The 17,370-nt window shown below is 39.8% G+C and overlaps 1 protein-coding gene across 4 annotated transcripts; it reads left to right on the plus strand.

The window, feature by feature from the left end:
- Nucleotides 1-1,100: 1,100 nt before the first annotated feature.
- On the plus strand, nt 1,101-14,113 carry POU1F1 (POU class 1 homeobox 1). 4 transcript variants are annotated; one of them, XM_075723576.1, is made up of 7 exons: nt 1,101-1,242; nt 3,278-3,283; nt 4,086-4,151; nt 6,219-6,464; nt 8,282-8,446; nt 9,919-9,979; nt 13,900-14,113. In XM_075723576.1, the coding sequence occupies exons 1-7, from the start codon at nt 1,101-1,103 to the stop codon at nt 14,111-14,113; spliced, it is 900 nt and encodes a 299-aa protein (XP_075579691.1). The 4 variants fall into 4 exon arrangements, with proteins under 4 accessions (XP_075579691.1, XP_075579669.1, XP_075579677.1 ...); XM_075723554.1 differs by lacking the exon at nt 3,278-3,283 and adding an exon at nt 5,074-5,191 and having other exon boundaries at nt 4,002-4,151; nt 6,223-6,464; XM_075723562.1 differs by lacking the exon at nt 3,278-3,283 and adding an exon at nt 5,074-5,191 and having other exon boundaries at nt 6,223-6,464.
- The last annotated feature ends 3,257 nt before the right edge of the window (nt 14,114-17,370 follow it).

The raw sequence follows: 17,370 nt of genomic DNA on the forward strand, positions 1-17,370 counted from the left end.
ACCCACCCCAAAACCCCTCAAAACCCAAAAAAACAGACTGCAAAAAAACCCCCTCCACATCAATACATTTTAGCTCCTATAACATAAAAATAAATGAAATAGATCATCTGCATAATTTTTTTCCTTTAAAATATATGCCATATACATAGAATATGAGACTATGGTGTACTGCAGTCATTTCCATCATTTTTAGGGTAACCTGTATGTTCTTTACTGCTCCAAAGTAATTCCCATCTCATGACAGCAAATCAGTTAGTAAATTCTTTGAGAAAAGATCCTGCTTTTACTTAGTGTGTAGCACAATAAAGACCAGGACCTTCTGGATGAGACTGTAGATACTGCAGTAGTATAAATTAATAAAAGGAACTGTGAATGAGTTTTATGTGATACTATGGATTCTTTCAAGAGTCTATCTTAGATAAACATTTAGCACTTCGTGCTTATGTAAAGCTATCTGTTCAGAAAATTCCTCCTGGATACAGCTGCTCCATATTACACATCTCTGATTTATACTAGTATATATTAAAACAAATGATCACTGTGCAACTGCTGGGAATTAGGTTAATTTAGATTATTTTGCTATCGGTTCTTGACTTTTGCAGACTTTCGATTGAGGTCTCAGCCTGGTTGCCTTCCAGAAAATTGCCCGGATGAGATTTTGGGGGCAGGTGTTAACTGTGGAAACCTACTTAGTATTAAACATACCTGTCTCGTTGCTACTGACTTCGGAGACGATACTTTTATATGTTTTTTTCTGGTCATTGTTCTTCACAAAAGACCTAATTGAAAATATCTGACAAATCATGTCTCTGGTTTCCCCCTTCTTTCCCTGCTATTAATTGGACACGTATTGTGTTTGTGTGGGAAGGAAGGAGGCTCTATAGCAGTATAGCAATATTGCTGGGAAAAGAACATTAAAATGGATAAAGGGATTTCCTAGTGGTATAAATACCTGCACACGACCTCCCTGTGCTCTGGAGCCCTCCTGTATATGTATATGCAGGTAAAAAGCCTGGAATAGAGTTTGAGCTGCCGTTAACCGCGCAGGACCTGTTCTGTTAGAAAATAGGGGCAAGTGGCTCTTTTGCCTGTTGGAGGGTATGACTTGCCAAGCGTTTGCTTCATCTGACACCTTTGTACCCTTGAATTCTGACTCTTCTCCCTCTCTGCCTCTGATAATGCATCACAGCGCCGCAGAGTGCCTGCCGGTTTCTAACCATGCCACCAATGTTGTGTCTACAGGTACTTTTTAAAAATAATCTTGCTCTCAGTAACTCTCATTTGTAATGCTTTTAGATGCTACCTGTTCATAGAGTTCTGCAATATTTAAAGCGTTTGGTATCAATGCTGTGTCAGATTGGGACTACATTAAAGTACAAACACTTCCACAAAACTTTGCATGATGAGTAAATCAGGAACACCCCAAAGGTTTGTGTTTTAGCTAATGTTTGTGTTTAATCTAGCTGTAGATTTCTCTTAGTTTGTTACAAGATTAGGGTCAAGTATGCTACCAATGCATTAACTTAAAACAGGTTCAAACACTGTCGCTGTTGTAAAGGCTATATAGTCTTCAGTGACAAGTATCATATAAATTAATTGAAAGTTTGTTTATTATATAACCACAATTTAAAATAATATAACTTCAAATAAGAAATGTATTAAAACAGGTCAGGTCTAAATATCATTTGGGGAAGCTTTCAAGAAAGAAAAACATTGCTTTACAAAGCATATTGCATACTGAATCAAGACTAAGATTTAAGTGGGATGTTCAAAACTAGTGGCAGAAATCTCATCAATATTTTTGAATTTTGTGTGTTTGTGTATATAATCCAATTAATTGCATTTAAATACTAGGACTGTGTAATCACTGAACTATCTGAGAGAGAGACAGAGAGAGAGAGAGAGTTTTCTTGCAGCCTTAAACCTGCAGAAGTGGGATTCTGGAATACAGGAATTGTTGATGGAAAGCTTTCAGGAACAGAAAAAGAAATAGTTTTGATTTATTTGAAATTCTATTAAGGTAAGAATTTTATTTGGAGTCTTAACAAGGAACCAGCCTTCTTCTGAAATGCATTGGTAATAAAACATTTTAATAAGAAGAAAAAGCATGTAAATGATGAAAACAGAGCATTGGTGATAGATAACAGGATCTTATACATTAAGTAGGAGGCTCAAAATATCCTAATATGGCTGTTGGTTAGCAGTGGTAGAAGGGAATAGTAGAATTTAAATTTTGTATGAGGCCAGATTTATGTATCTGTATCATAGCAGTATTTTCTAGATTCATCTGATTCATAATAAAAAGTATATGGTGACAGCCAGCCAAAAGCATTTGCTCCTCTGCTTCAGGTTTGGGTTTTGATATTTTGTAGTTACCACCCAAGAACAAATACCACTGTAGTCAGTGGGAATTTTGTTTGTGGGATCACATCTAGCAGATGACCCTGTGAGAAAGGAAGCAGCGACAGAGGGTGCTAGCTATAATGAGTAAAGGTTTACAAACTTCACACATAGATTCAGAAATTGTAATAAATAATGTCATTCTGGTGAAAGCATCTAAGGAGAATTTGTGCACAAAGTAGACAAAGAATTTTGAATAATGACTTATGTTAAATGTCAATTTTTTTTAAATGCATGTGACAATTCTGCATAACAAAGGAGAGGTGAATATACTTCTGTTCAAATACTATACCACGTCATGCAGCTAATGTTTTGCAGTATTCTTAACACTTTAATTGTTATTATTTAATTTAAATAACATTATCCTCACTATTTGATTTTAAATCCTTATTAACATGTTGAAAATACTATTTTTATGGATAAAAGTTGTAGTCTATGGATTATGAAGTAACAGAAGAAAATAAACACCAGTAAACACTTAGATCTTATCTCAACAGAAAAGTTGCATTGCTCTAAATGCATTAGTATTATTAATGCAATCTTTATTTTGGGTGTATTTATACAGCATAAGCATGCCTGTTTTAGTAGATTTTGTATCTGTATAAGTGTATCTAAACAGGACATTTTACTGTTGTGATTACTGTTATAAAAAAAAGACATTCTAATCCGTAATTAATTATATTGTTTTGAATAACTGGAATGTGTGCTCTAAAGTGCAGTTTTACATATCTGAATGTACATGAACATGAATTTTTAATATTATACTTTATAGCAGTTGTTAAGAGGGGACAGTACATGCATTTCTGTGCCTACTTATGCATAAGAAACAGCCATATCTCTCATTTTGCATTCAGTAAAAAATTGCCTGATTCTTCAGGCACTGGTGATTACTGAGCACAGATCTGAAACACCCCGGTGAAAACATTAGAGAGAAATTAATTGTGTGTTTGTTGGTGCTGATGATGGAAAATGTTGACTTTTTAGAAGAGCCTAAGTCTATTGTCCTATTTCCCTAGCACCATGCCAAAGCACTGTGAAATGTTTTGGGTGGCTTGGCACTTACGAAAATGTGACTTCTGGATGCTTCAAAGCAAATGTCCCAAACGGCTGCTTTTGGAAACCCAGGTCTTAGACATGCATAAAATATCACTTTCCTTGATGCCTGTGTTGACTGGGGTTTGCACGACAGTGAAGCCAATCAATTTTCTGGGAACATAGAACAAGCTTTTATGTAAGATTAAATGAAATGGTGTGTGAGTTTGGATGGGGAGAGGAACTGGTCTTCTCCTGGAGAGTTCAATGCTTCCCTTGCTCAGCAGTATATGTAAACTGAGTTATACCCATAGATTGTACTAAAAATAATGGATCGAGACCACAGCATGACGGTTTCTGGTCTTGGCTCAGAGCGTATCTCACTGTTTATACTGGCAGTCTCATCTGGTGTGACCTGGCCAAGTGTCTGGACTTCCAGCAGTGTTAACCTGATGGTTATGGCCCAGAGTTAAATGCTTACTGAATGCACACAAAAACTGCATACAGGGATACTGTCTGCCTCTGAACTTAAAGGCTGTGTTTTGAATCCTCACACGTTTTCTTACCAGTCCCGTCTGTTTTGTCTTTGATCCAAACTCCTATATGCTCCTGTGCCCGCTTTGCTCTGACGACTCTGGGAAACACTTTGGCAGGCCTTCATTACTCTGTGCCTTCCTGTCATTATGGAAATCAACCGTCTACCTATGGGGTGATGGCAGGTAAGAGATGTACACTCAACTGGGTGAGCTACTAGCATGTTGATTTTGGTCAGTTTTCCTTTAGAGGGACTGATTCAAGGCAGTTGCTTAAAGATGACAGGACTGGGGTTAAGGTACTAGAAGGGGTTAGGAAATTAGGCGCCAGTGCCCAGAGTTTCCCCAAACCTCTGCATCTCTTGGCAAATCACTCTGTACCTTATTTCTCTCTACAAGACTGAGGCAGTGCTGCTCTTTTTGCTCACCTACGTCCACTTTGCCTGGTGATCATCACTTTTTGAGAGACCAGGAGTGATGTACCTGATATATCTATGTATTACTAGTACCTGGGGTGATGGAGCCCTGACTGGAGCTATAAAATAAAATGGTGGCATAATGGAAGGATAGCTGAATTCAGTGGGCAGATCATACAGATGATTGTGGATTTTTACACTCATGAATGTATGCTAGGAGTGTATGCTAGCATCCTGCTCAGTTTTGCATGTCCCAGGCTGAGTAAGAAAGAGGAACTGTTATTCTATGCAAGTTCAAGTAGCAGTTAATGAGATAACATGATAAGCCAAATTTACATAACTCCCAAGATATAATCATGACCCAGAGCTAATCCAAATTCAAACTCTGCATTTTATTTCACTTAAGATGAAGGAAATATTACAGTAAGTCAGCATAGATGAATATATCTGCATAAGGACTTTTTACGGATGGTGAGTAGACTTCCTTCACTGTGTGTAAATGTCCAAATGCTCCTATTTCATTGTCCATTAATGTACCTGTTGCAAATGTTCCTGGTATTGTTCAGGTCCCCAGAAAAAGTCCATAGGTATTAAACAAAAGGTATTGCTTGGAAGTTCATTATGTTTCATTCCAAAATAAACACATCTTCATTTTTCTCCTTTCTTTTTTTGCCATTACTTTTTTTTTTTAGGCATCAAGCCTGCAACTCCAGAGATGTTATCAGCAAGTCTCTCCCAGAGTCGCATCTTACAGACATGCAGCATGCCACATCCCAATGTGGTAAATGGTGTCAGCACCTTGCAAAGCAAGTCCTTCTCTCTCTTTTTTTTTTTAGTCTTTTCCTTTATTTTTTGAGAAAATCTTCTTTTGCGGTTATTCTGTGTGAAGCGTATGAAGTATTCCTATGGGGTTAGAACTTCCAGTGCTGGTGAGAGCAATTGGGTTAGCGAAGACAAGAAAAGTAAACAGAGGAAGGAGTGGGAGGCTAATGAAGCTCTGAGTTCTCCTACAAGGTTTTGTGTAATTTAGAAAATTGGGAAGGATGTTGTCAGAACCTGGAATTTACTGGCTGCTCCAGATACACTGAAGACTGTTAGCATTTATCTAATTCCACACACCCCACCCCACCCCACCCCCACCCCCCCCCCCCCAGGTCAGAGACTCTTCAGCTCTATGTACAATATATAGAAAAAAACCCAGCCTTCATTCTTAACTGAATCTCCTTGTTAAGTCTGATATTTGTGAACAAAAGGTAGCATGAGATAGTTTTGTTTTGTCCTTGAGCAATTTCTTTTTAAGCCAGAACAATCATTCTGAATGTGTTCTGGGTTTTGTTTTCTTTTTTTTTTCCTTTGAGCTCTTGCCTGTGCACTTTCCTCAAACAAATTTTATACTGAAGCTAAACCAAGATAGTATCTTGTCTGAGCATCAAATGGTATTTACATGGAAATATTCTTTGTACCAGAAAATAGAGACTGGCACATTTTAGGTGGCTCAAAATGACATAAATCCATCAATCTTGTTGTGCCACTTAATTCCAGCTGAGGCCTTGGATTGTTATTTGTTTAAGTTTGGACCATTTACCATCTTATTTAAGTGCATCACAGTTTGCTAAGAAATAGCATAGCTGTGGTCTGTGAAAATGGCTGTTGGTCAGTTTTCATGTATTGGGACAAGACAGAGACCATATTTCCTCGGAGATCCTCACTCTTGGATACTTTTGCATATGTTATATAATAAATATTACAGGCATGGATTATGAGATGATGAAGGTATTCTCTACTGCTACGCAATAAAAACATAACTGTACTGAGTTTTCTTTTTGGTGTTGCTCAGGTAGCCTGACCCCTTGCCTTTATAAATTCCCGGAGCATGCCCTGAGCGCCAGCTCCTGTGCCCTGGGCCATGGCTTCACGCCCATGCACCAGTCCCTCCTCACAGACGATCCCGCTGCCACAGACTTCAAGCAGGAGTTCCGCAGAAAAAGCAAGTCTGCTGAGGAGCCTGTCGACATGGACTCCCCTGAAATCAGGGAACTGGAGAAATTTGCTAACGAATTTAAGCTGCGGAGAATTAAGCTGGGTACGTGCTTTATGTCCATGAACAAAAGGCTGAAAAATTCCAGTGAAAGTCCAATTACTTCCAAATGTTTTATTGTCTAGCCTCTGCAGTTGTCTAATCATAACTCTAATCCTGCCTTGCACTGCCAAACTTTCTCCATTTCTAGAAGACTTGCACAGAATTAATGAACTTCAGCTTTTTGCGACTTAGTACAGAAGAAGTGACTTTAAATTTTCCTGCCCTTAAATTATTTGTCTTAAGTACAGAGAGAATTATTGCTGTTCATTAAATTATGTTCAGTAGCAGGTGTGTTATTTTGCACAGCCCCAAATTTTCTGCAACTTAGGACAGCGCATGCTCTAACCTCTCATATCGATCATCTTCCCCATGAAGTGTTTCATCTGATGGTGCAATGTGATTTCAGTATACAAGATGGGTGACATCCATGGCAAATCTTTCATACCAGAAAGAAGCTTCTCTTTCTGGTTTATTTTCTTGTGCCAAGGCATAGGTACAGCAGCTACTGATATCTTTGTTGCTGTCTGATAACTACTGGGGCTGATGCGAGATGGATTGCATTAGAGGGTCTCCAGTGAGGTGCTTGTCTTTCACTGGACAACCTTAGCTGAGGGTGAAGGTGGACTGAGCCCTGTCTTTCTCACCTGTAGGGGATAGAGGTACATTGCAAAGTAAAAACTTGTCTCACCCTTGTTTGAACTGTACTGAAAAAAAATAACATCCAGCACTGCAGATTCAGCCCACTTATAAATACTGGGTACTCTGAAGAGTTGCAATTTTGACATTATTGCTTATAACATTACATTGTATTGTTACAAAATAGGGCATCCTTCTGGCTTTATAAATACAAGAAAATTATAAGGTTATTACAGGTATCTATGCGTTATCTCAACAGCTAGAAAGTTAACGTGTTCCATTTGCAGTGTAAAAATAAGGACTGAAAAAAAAATTAGGGCTTAAAATAGTATTTGCAACTTGGTCAGTTTTGCTGTATAACATGTATTTAATGTCAGCCACAGCAATGGAAAGGTTTGCTAGGCCCCACGCTGTTAATCACTGTAATTATTACTGCATCTTCAGCCTGAATTTGTGAGGGAACAAAACTTCCTCTTACAGGCTCTGTGTCATTTGTTTGCATCAGACTGGGCTTAATGCTCTGATGGGAAAAATGCAATTTGCACAGGAAAAAGAATCTGAGGTTGAGCTTTACAAGGGAAGACAGAGTTAATATGGGCTGTGGGTCTGAGACAGAGACACAGAGTTAATGCAATCAAAATGGTGGTAAAAAGCTGCCTCGTGAGACATTCAGCATCTAAAGAGATCCTGCCTGTTCCCGTGCAGAGACAGAAAGGGAGGATGATGAGCCAGACCCCTGAACATGGCAGGTATACATTCAGGACACTGAATGGGAAGCTTCTGTTACAAAGTCAGTGTCCGCATGGAAACTGCAGAATTTCTCCGATTGCTTAGTTGTTGCAACAAATAACAGGAGACCAGAGGTGCCACCAGGGATTAGCTTATTGCCATTGCACCATCTGTAGAAAGAGAGATATACGCTGTCTGGATCCTTCTCAAATCCCTAATCTCGGAGTGCAATACTCCATTAAATCAGTGTAAAACTCCACTGAAACCAACAGGAGAGTGAACGTGTCTCTGAGGTGAGCTCAGAGTCACCCACAGAGAGCTCTGCAGAAAGCCCGTCCAGAAGATACTGCAGGCATACACTGTTCGTAAGTCAGCAGTGAAGAGCTAAGTGTCTCAAGGAAAGTAACCCTTTCTAGAAAGCTCCAAAGTTACTTTTTTCTCTTTGTTTTTGACAGGTTATACACAAACCAATGTTGGGGAAGCACTGGCTGCTGTGCACGGCTCTGAATTCAGCCAAACTACTATTTGCCGGTTTGAAAACTTGCAGCTGAGTTTCAAGAATGCATGCAAACTGAAATCGATACTGTCCAAGTGGCTGGAGGAAGCAGAACAAGTAGGAGGTAAAGAATTGAAATCCTCTAAATATTGATTTGCATTTAAACCAAGTATCCTGTAAATATGTTGAAGGACTAGTATGTGTCTTCCATAGACTAAAGTTTTTGTTTTATGAGCTTTAAGTGCTAAGGTGTGCTTATATTAAATTTTGGTTATCTTTTTTGGGTGACCAAGGAGGAGCAAACTGAAATGTATGGAGGGTACAAAATAGCAGAAACATTGCTTGGCCTACTAGAAGAAATTTCTTTCAGTCCCACCACAGCAAACTAGCTCCATTCCTGTCGCATAGGTCAGAGTTGCTATTAGGATCTGCAGGACAGCCTGTTTAGCAGCGTACAGGGATTCTTCATGAGCAAAGGACTCTTCCATCCAACCTCTGGCATATGAGATGTGGCCATGGGGGAAAGGATTTGAGTTCAGCTGAGGCAGTGGTCTTTAAACCCTGAAGAAGAATAGCATGGCATAGAGGTTTTTGATGTGACCTTTTTGCTGCTAGAGGATTCCTGGATTCCTTTCCTTTTGCCCAGTTACTTTTCAGTGGCAGGAAGAGTCATGGGGTTCACTGGGCAAAGTGTACTTTAGAACAGGTTGGTTGATTTAAAGGAAATGGGTTGCCTTAAAGAACAGCCTTTTCAGCTGGATGAATTGCGATGCTGGGAAGCAGTATGTCTGGAGGTGACAGCGAAAGCCAACACTACCACTGTGCAGCACTCACCTGGCATGGGAAGAAAGAGAAGATGATCTTAATGCTCCTTTTTGGATTTGCCATTGTATTCAACAGTAGGAAATGCTGTTAAACAGCTGCTTCCTCCACACACTTCAGTTTCCTTTGAACCAAATGTAGAAAGCTTCCTTCCCCTGTAACTGCACTAGAAACCAGAGGCTCTCTTAATGTGGCTGGCACATTGCGATAATCGCTTGTGAGGGGTTGTGGTGGGTAGTAGCTGCTGACCGCCTGAGCAGCGTTACAGGCTTGAGCGGCAGGGTAAGATCATGCGTGCAGGGAGAGGCCTCTGGGAAGCAAGGGGGGACTTGTCCATCAGAAAGTGGGGTGGAAGAGGCAGATGAAGAAATGGGGTTGGGGGCCAAGGCTGTATTTCTGAAGAAAGAGGGCGAGGTAGCGAAGGGGTATAGAAATGGGCTCTGTCTCCCTAGACTGTACCCTGGAGGGTAGGAGGGAGAAAGTATGCCAAAGGAGGGAGCTGAAATATGGCTCCACAGGCACAGAGCCAGCACCATTTGCAGCTTTACCAGTGGCACACCATTTTTGCTTATAACCATTTAAAACAGGTAAAACAATGACCAAGCACCTTAAAGAAAGAAGTGCTCCTCTCTGTGGTATTGCTCTTATTCAGCGGCATTATCTGTTATGCTTTCTTCTGTCTTCAAAGAAAGGGACTTTTTTTCTGAAGATGATTGTGCTTGTTTCATTCTCTGTGGAAGGTAACTGCCAGGTTTTGTTTTGTTTTTAATACAGCTTTATACAATGAAAAAGTTGGAGTGAATGAGCGGAAGAGGAAGCGCAGAACCACCATTAGGTAATAAATACTTAGGGCCTTACATGTTAGAAACCACTTTGGCTAAGATGCTTCTTTTACTTGGGTTCAAAATCAAAGTGCTATTCGCTATTAATGAATCTCTATAGCTAGTGCTTCAAAATGTTCACTATTTTGAAACATTCCAGGGGAAAATAACAGCATAATCCTCCAAAAGCCCAATTTGCTCCAAATACACTACTTTCCCAATTAAAGACTTTTTTCAACATAGGACAACACACTTTAATATGAAAAAAAATGTTTTATTCCAATTCTGCCCAAAATTTATAATATCTATATAGTGAATAAGGTATCAGAACACCCTTGTTTTCATTTTGGGAGGTTCTACACTATACCAAAATAAATTGCATTATTTTGCCAGAGAATTGAAGTCTGGGAAGTTTGAGAGCAAGCTTTTACAAACAACATGACATCCCTGTCCCTATCCTCTGCCACTGGATTCTTTGGAGTTCCCAAAGAAACTCTTTAATGAGCAAAAGGGGAAAAAAAGGGAATTATTTGGGGAACCTCCTTCTCCTGTTTCTCACATCTCTGGTGGCCAACATCTACCATCTATCTAGCCTCAACTCCATATGGAAATCAAGTAAGCTGGTAAATCATATTACAAAAACAATTACCGAATAGGCAAAATGAGGACATGGAATATTTCCTTCTCCTTTAGATATCCCAGAGTCTTATAACCTTTGGTGAAGAAGAATTCATTCAGGGGGGCCTCCAAGGAGCTGTAGTATTCTTCTACAGGAAGGGAATTTGGCTGCCTCTGGGCACAACTCTGGTGCTGTTGGGCCCTACCTGTTACAGTGAAGCGCCTGTTCTTTCAACAGGGATCATTCCCAAAGTGCGGTGCCACCTCCCAGAGATGTAGGCTGCTCTGTTGTCCCACAGCCACAACATGTACCTTCTCCTCTCATATTCCACTTGAGATTTTTTTTGAGTCATAGAATCATAGAATAGTTTTGGTTGGAAGGGACCTTTAAAAGTCATCTTGTCCAACCTCCCTGCAATGAGCAGGAACAACTTCAACTAGATCAGGTTGCTCAGAGCCCTGTCCAACCTGACCTTGAATGTTTCCAGGGGTGAGGCTTCTACCACCTCTCTGGGCAACCTGTTCTAGTGTTTCACCACCCTCATGATAAAACATTTCTTCCTTATATTCAGTCTAAATCTACACTCTTTTAGTTTAAAACCATTACCCCTTGTCCTATTGCAACAGGCCCTACTAAAAAGTTTGTCCACACCTTTCTTATAGGCCCCTTTAAGTACTGAAAGGCTGCAATAAGGTCTCCCCAGAGCGTTCTCTTCTCCAGGCTCAATAACCCCAACTCTCTCAGCCTTTCTTCACAACAGACATGTTCCATTCTTCTGATCATTCTTGTGGCCCTCCTCTGGACCTGCTCCAACAGGTCCATGTCTTTCCTGTGCTGAGGGCCCCAGAGCTGGACGCAGTACTCCAGGTGAGGTCTCACCAGAGTGGAGTAGAGGGAGAGAATCACCTCCCTCGACCTGCTGGCCACGCTGCTTTTGATGCAGCCCAGGATACAGTTGGCCTTCTGGGCTGCGAGCACACACTGCCAGCTTGTGTCCAGGATGATCTCCATCTGGACATTGAGCCATTGACAGCTACCCACTGGATACGACCATCCAGCCAATTCCTCCTCCACCAAACAGTCCACCCATCAAATCCGTATCTCCCCAATTTAGAGAGAAGGATGTTGTGGGGGACAATGTCAAAGGCCTTACAGAAGTCCAGACAGACAACATCCTGGCTCTTCCCTTGCCCACTGATGTTGTCACTCCATCATAGAAAGCCACTTGGTGAATCTGTGCTGGCTGTCTCGAATCACCTCCCTGTCCTCCATGTGCTTGAGCATAGCTTCTAGGAGGATCTGTTCCATGATCTTCCCAGGCACAGAGGTGAGGCTGACAGGTCGGTAGTTCCCAGGGTCTTCCTTTCTACCATTTTTAAAAATGGGTGCAATGTTTCCCTTTTTCCAGTCACCAGGGACTTCATCTGACTGCCATGACTTTTCAAATATCATGGAGAGTGGCTTGGCAACTGCATCAGCCAATTCTCTCAGGACTCTGGGATGCATCTCATCAGTCATATTACCTTTGATATAAAGAATAAAATGAAGATGTGATTTCTCTCTGACTTTTGAATTAAGTATTCCTCTGAGGGGATGCTTCTCAGTTAGGAGTGACTTTGGGATGGCAGATGCTTCATAGCTCATTTGCTCATCACAGCACCTCACAAGGGATGAAGCTTTACTCTTGGGAGGTCAGTTTCTCCTCTCACCTTCTCTACAAGCTAGTAAGAACTTGAGTGGCAGTGCCAAGATCTTGCCCAGTTTATGCCTGCATGAGAGCTCTGACTTGAGACCATCTCTGTCCCAGGGCTTTTCCCCTGGTTAGGAACACACTGAAGACTGTTCATCTAACATTGTGGGGTTTGGTGTTGTTTTTTAACAACTATTGAGAAAATCAGTCCTCATATTAAGCATTTTTTAATTACTCCTGCTTTTTCATATAACGCCACTGCACTGGGAGTATCAAACATGGCAGGTTGTCAAGGGCACAGATAATTGAGGGAAAGTTCAGGACCAAATCCCATATCGTAAGAAAATATTAATTGTTCCTTTGAAGGCATATAGGACCTCAGTTTGAAGACCTGAAACAATTCAGGGAGACGCACTTTATCTGAACTGCAGCCATACTTTTAGCAATTCTTAATGGATGCTTGAAGGCAAACTAGAGGTAAAGCAAAAGTCCCACAAACTAAATTATGTTAGTCATACCCTGAGAAAAAACTAATTAATTTGAATTTGTGGAAGTTATTTTTATTTTATACTTTGATCAAAGCCTGGGAAGCTATTAGTGAAAGATAATGATGTTTCTATACTTCTGTGTGTGCAGAACACCATGCTGTTAATTAGGTAGTTTTGGTAACATTAGTAAATATTGCAAAATTGACCTGTAAATGAAAGAGCAACAACATATTACAGATGAAGTAATGAAATAACTAGAACTCCAGCAGATACTTTGTATAGTTCTGTAACACAAATACCTGCACCTCATTTCCAGAATAATGCATGAAGTGCCCTCTTGTGTCCAAAGAAATTACAGCTAATGCTAAAGCTAATTCTGGAAGCGTCCTGGTAGCACAAAAGCATGTTGCAGATACTCCGTGTTTTCTGAGAATATGTAACACAAATGGGAAGCAAATTCTATCTGACAATAAGAAAAGATAGTAGTCTTAAATTATTTTGTTTATTGAACCACTCAAATTTGGTCACTGCTGACTCTGAAGAATAGATTAAGGCAGACTTTTAGAAAATGTGGTGATTGCTAAAACAGCTTGCCATTATCCCTGTGATTTCTAGAAATACTCTAGTGCCCTCTCTGTAACAAAATGAGATGCAGAAATTGATACAACATACAACATTTCCCAAATTACAAGTGATGGAGCTCTTCCCCTTTGTAAATCCAAATGATTTGATACAACCAGATAGCCCCAGTAATGTGCATTTGCTGAACCCCTACGACACTGCTGTGACTGGGGTAAAATGGATGGTGATTCCATTCATGTCTAGTTAGCTGTATCTCTTAGAGAACATCAAGAAGCATAAATATTTCATGATTACCACTGAAATTGCACCAAACTTGATGCTAGTTTTGCCTTTAAATTACTCCATGCTGAAATTCTGCATGATGTGATGCTGTTCATGTCAGCAAAGAACTACAGTGTACTTTAAGCTCTGCGAGTTTCTTTTATGTAGAAAAACAGGAAAACAAACCAAGTCACTGCCTTCAGTGGTCTTACTTGACCCTTCTCCTGATCTAGTGGTGAAAGCCTGAATGTGTCAGGAAAGTTTTTAAATGTGAAATTTTATCCCTTTACCCAGTATCGCTGCCAAAGAAGCCCTAGAGAGGCACTTTGGAGAACAAAGTAAGCCTTCTTCTCAGGAAATTATGAGGATGGCTGAGGGGCTCAATCTTGAGAAAGAAGTTGTAAGAGTTTGGTTTTGCAACAGAAGACAAAGGGAAAAAAGAGTGAAGACAAGTTTACATCAGAACGCCTTTAGTTCTATTATCAAGGAGCATCATGAATGCCGGTAAAGCTTTTCCATGTATAGATGTGGATATCTCTTGCTTTTTGTAAATATTGTAAATTGTTTAAAAAAAAAAAAAAAAAAAAAAAAAATTGGTAAGCCACTTGTTCTCTTACAAACTAGCCAGCTTCAGATGTAGTGTGTTGTGGAAGACCCCATTTTAATGTAAAAGGTTGGAAACAAATTACATGCTAGTTATACTTAAAGAGTTGGAGGCCTTTGCTTAATTGCAAGGAACCTATTATGCATTATTCAACCAGAAATGCTTTCCAAGTTGCCCAAGGACTTGCAGTTTCCCTGTGCTGTGCCTTTCTTGCATCTGCGCTACATTTAATGATTAATGGCGAACCCCACGTAGGTGCCCTAAGCATCAGGAAACAAAGCCTTTGCATTGTATGTGAAAAAAGGTTACAAAGCTTGGTAGCAGCAGCTATAGTATTGAAAGTATCTTGAGTCTGCATGTCTGTGCATGTGCTTTATGCCTGTCATCACCCCCACCCCCGCTAACTGCGCTAACCTGTGTGATATTGTAAGCCATTAGGCACATGGCAGGGTACCGTCTCCAGCGGTGAACGCTGAGCGTCAGCGAGAAATTAGAACTTCAAAGAAGAGAAGGTGAATAAATGACGTTAAACAAGCAGTGGTGACACTGCTGAATACCTAGTTATGGCCAAGGATGGAATACACCCATGGGATCTTGTGGGACTGCCACTAGATCTGAGCGCCAGGTAGAACACCAGCTGAAGACCTGCTGTTCCAAGGGACGGCTCAAACACAGCTGCCCACTCACAACAGCTGTACACCTCTGAATAATTTCAGGTAAATTCCTTGTGTAAGTTCAGGACAAAGCCATTAGAAATGTGCCATAATTGCTGTCATTATTTACTTTAGATGAAGCTTTTAGAGTAAGCTTACCAGTACGGAGGTGTCAACACTCTTCCTACTCTGTCTCCGCATACCACTTGACTGCCTTAAATGGGTGCCAAGTAGAAATGACTTTTTTTTATACTTGTTATCAAAGGTAATTCTTGCTAATTTATTATATGCCTTAAAGTTTAATTTGGATACGCTTAGCTATAAAAATTGGGATACCATTTACCTTAAGATTTTGTGACTTGAGGGGGGAAAAAAAATAGAGAATTACCAGGGTTTTTATTACTTTGGGCTTTCTCTGCATTGTATTTTTTTCTGATTAAATCCATGTGTGGACATACTACACCAGAGATAGTGTGTTAAGCTAAAAAAAGAAGGCCCTTGCGCTCTCAAATAAGTATCCAAATGAAGCATTTATTGCACTGCACATTCCCACTCTCTTACACCCCACTAATTGAAAATAATCCCTTAATTGTCATCCTCTAGCCTAGAGAGATAATCGAGGGGAAAAAAACCCAGTGCCAGAGCTCCACCAATCAGAAAGCCAGGCACTGAGAAACTGAATTAATGACTGTAGTACTCACCAGGGATAGATTATCCAGCCATCTCATCAGCCCTGTTCATTGTTATTAGAATAGCCCATTACCATATATGTATTTTTTACTGTATTCCCAGGACTGAAATTAATTGAGTACACACAAGTAGTAATGGCCAGATACATTTTATTTTTCCATAAAACAGACCTGATGATTTAGAAAATGACTAGATAATAGGCCCACAGAAAGCAAAAGAAGGTTAATGTTCAAGACCACTTAGAAGCAGTGTGTACAAGTTAAGTGCGCTCTCTCTCTCTAGTGTACATTACATTATCTCCAATACCTATTATGGTGACCATAGGCATACTCAGCTATGGAAATGTGGCTCCTAGATTTTAAAAAATACATTTTTACAGATGAATGTATTTGTTACAACCCCTTAATTTAGAAGAAACCTTCAATTTAATAACTCAAAGAGGAGAAACTCTGCTATTTACTCTCTTCAGGTTGTTCTCACTAGCCTAGCTTACCCACTACAGCAGAGAATGACCAAGCCTTAGCCTTTATCCACCACATGTGTATCAGCAGATCATGAGCTGTCCAAAAGGATGAAAGATAAATACAGTTGAGAAGATTAGCACTCAATAAAGGTGGTGGCATGCATTTGCGTACCTTTGATGTTATGTGATTGAATGTTATTTACATTGAAACTATCTCATATACATAAAAATTATTTATATTCTAAGTTATTTTCTTAATTATAAAAGGCTTCCTAGAAATGCTATAAGCCTGTACTTCCCAAACCCCCCATCTAATAAAGTATTCTTATACATTTGGTATTCCAGGTAATGGTTTGTAGTTCTGTTTTGGTAACACTTTACTTCTTTTGGTTGTGTATAATGCTGATGTGCTTGTTCATTTTAGCATGCTGTAACAGTTAATTCAAGAGCAGACTTACCGTAACATTGTGATTTCTAGTCTTACAAAAAAAGTCCCACAACTAAAGGCTAATTGCAGAAGCATAGCGAAATAAAATGAAAGGTGACATATAATGCCATTTTCTTGCAGAAGAATGACAAAAGGCTAAATGGAGGAAGCAGCCATTATTTAAACACATCTAGCTGTTGCCACAGAAGTTACTAACAAATTAGAGCAGAATTATTTAAAGAAAAAAACCTGGATGAAATCAATTTAATGTGCTGCAGCTGCAGCCATTAGGCTTAGATAAAGTGGCAGTTCATTTTTTTTTTTCTTTAGGAACAACTTACTAGGTAATTGCCGTCAATCACTCTTGATTGGAGGAAAAAACCCTAGATAAGACTTCTGAAGGGGCAACTTTATAAACCTGCAAGTAAGAGTTTAGTTGGCTATTTGACTAACATGGGCTGCACAGTTTTTCTTTGAGGTGTTTGTGGCATTTGTTTTCTTGCTCTTACTTTTCCTATGGTAACTTTAGTTAGGGTGCTAAAACTAGAATAGAGAATAAAACAAGACATTATGACAATATGTAAATCTGTAGTTCACCTGTCTCTGAACTACTGTGTAGCATTCTGTCCCCTTCATCTGAAGGATACAACAGGCCTAGAAAAGGCCCCTATACAGGCAAAGCTGATCATTAAAGGTAAGATGAGTAACTGTTTAAACTACTGTCTCTCTTCTAGATTTAATGCGTGTGCATTGAATGCTATAGAGGTCTACTGAATTATGAGCTGTATTGAAATGCTGGATGGAGGCAGGCTGTTCACCATCTTGCCTAATATAAGAACTAGGAGTGTGCAAAGCCAGAAAGAAGCTTAAGGAAAAAACAAAAGTAGTGGTTCTTAATGTGGTGGGGAGTAGATCTGTGGAACTCCTC

Source organism: Pelecanus crispus, chromosome 1 (genome assembly GCF_030463565.1).
Source record: "Pelecanus crispus isolate bPelCri1 chromosome 1, bPelCri1.pri, whole genome shotgun sequence".
Lineage (NCBI taxonomy): Eukaryota > Metazoa > Chordata > Aves > Pelecaniformes > Pelecanidae > Pelecanus > Pelecanus crispus.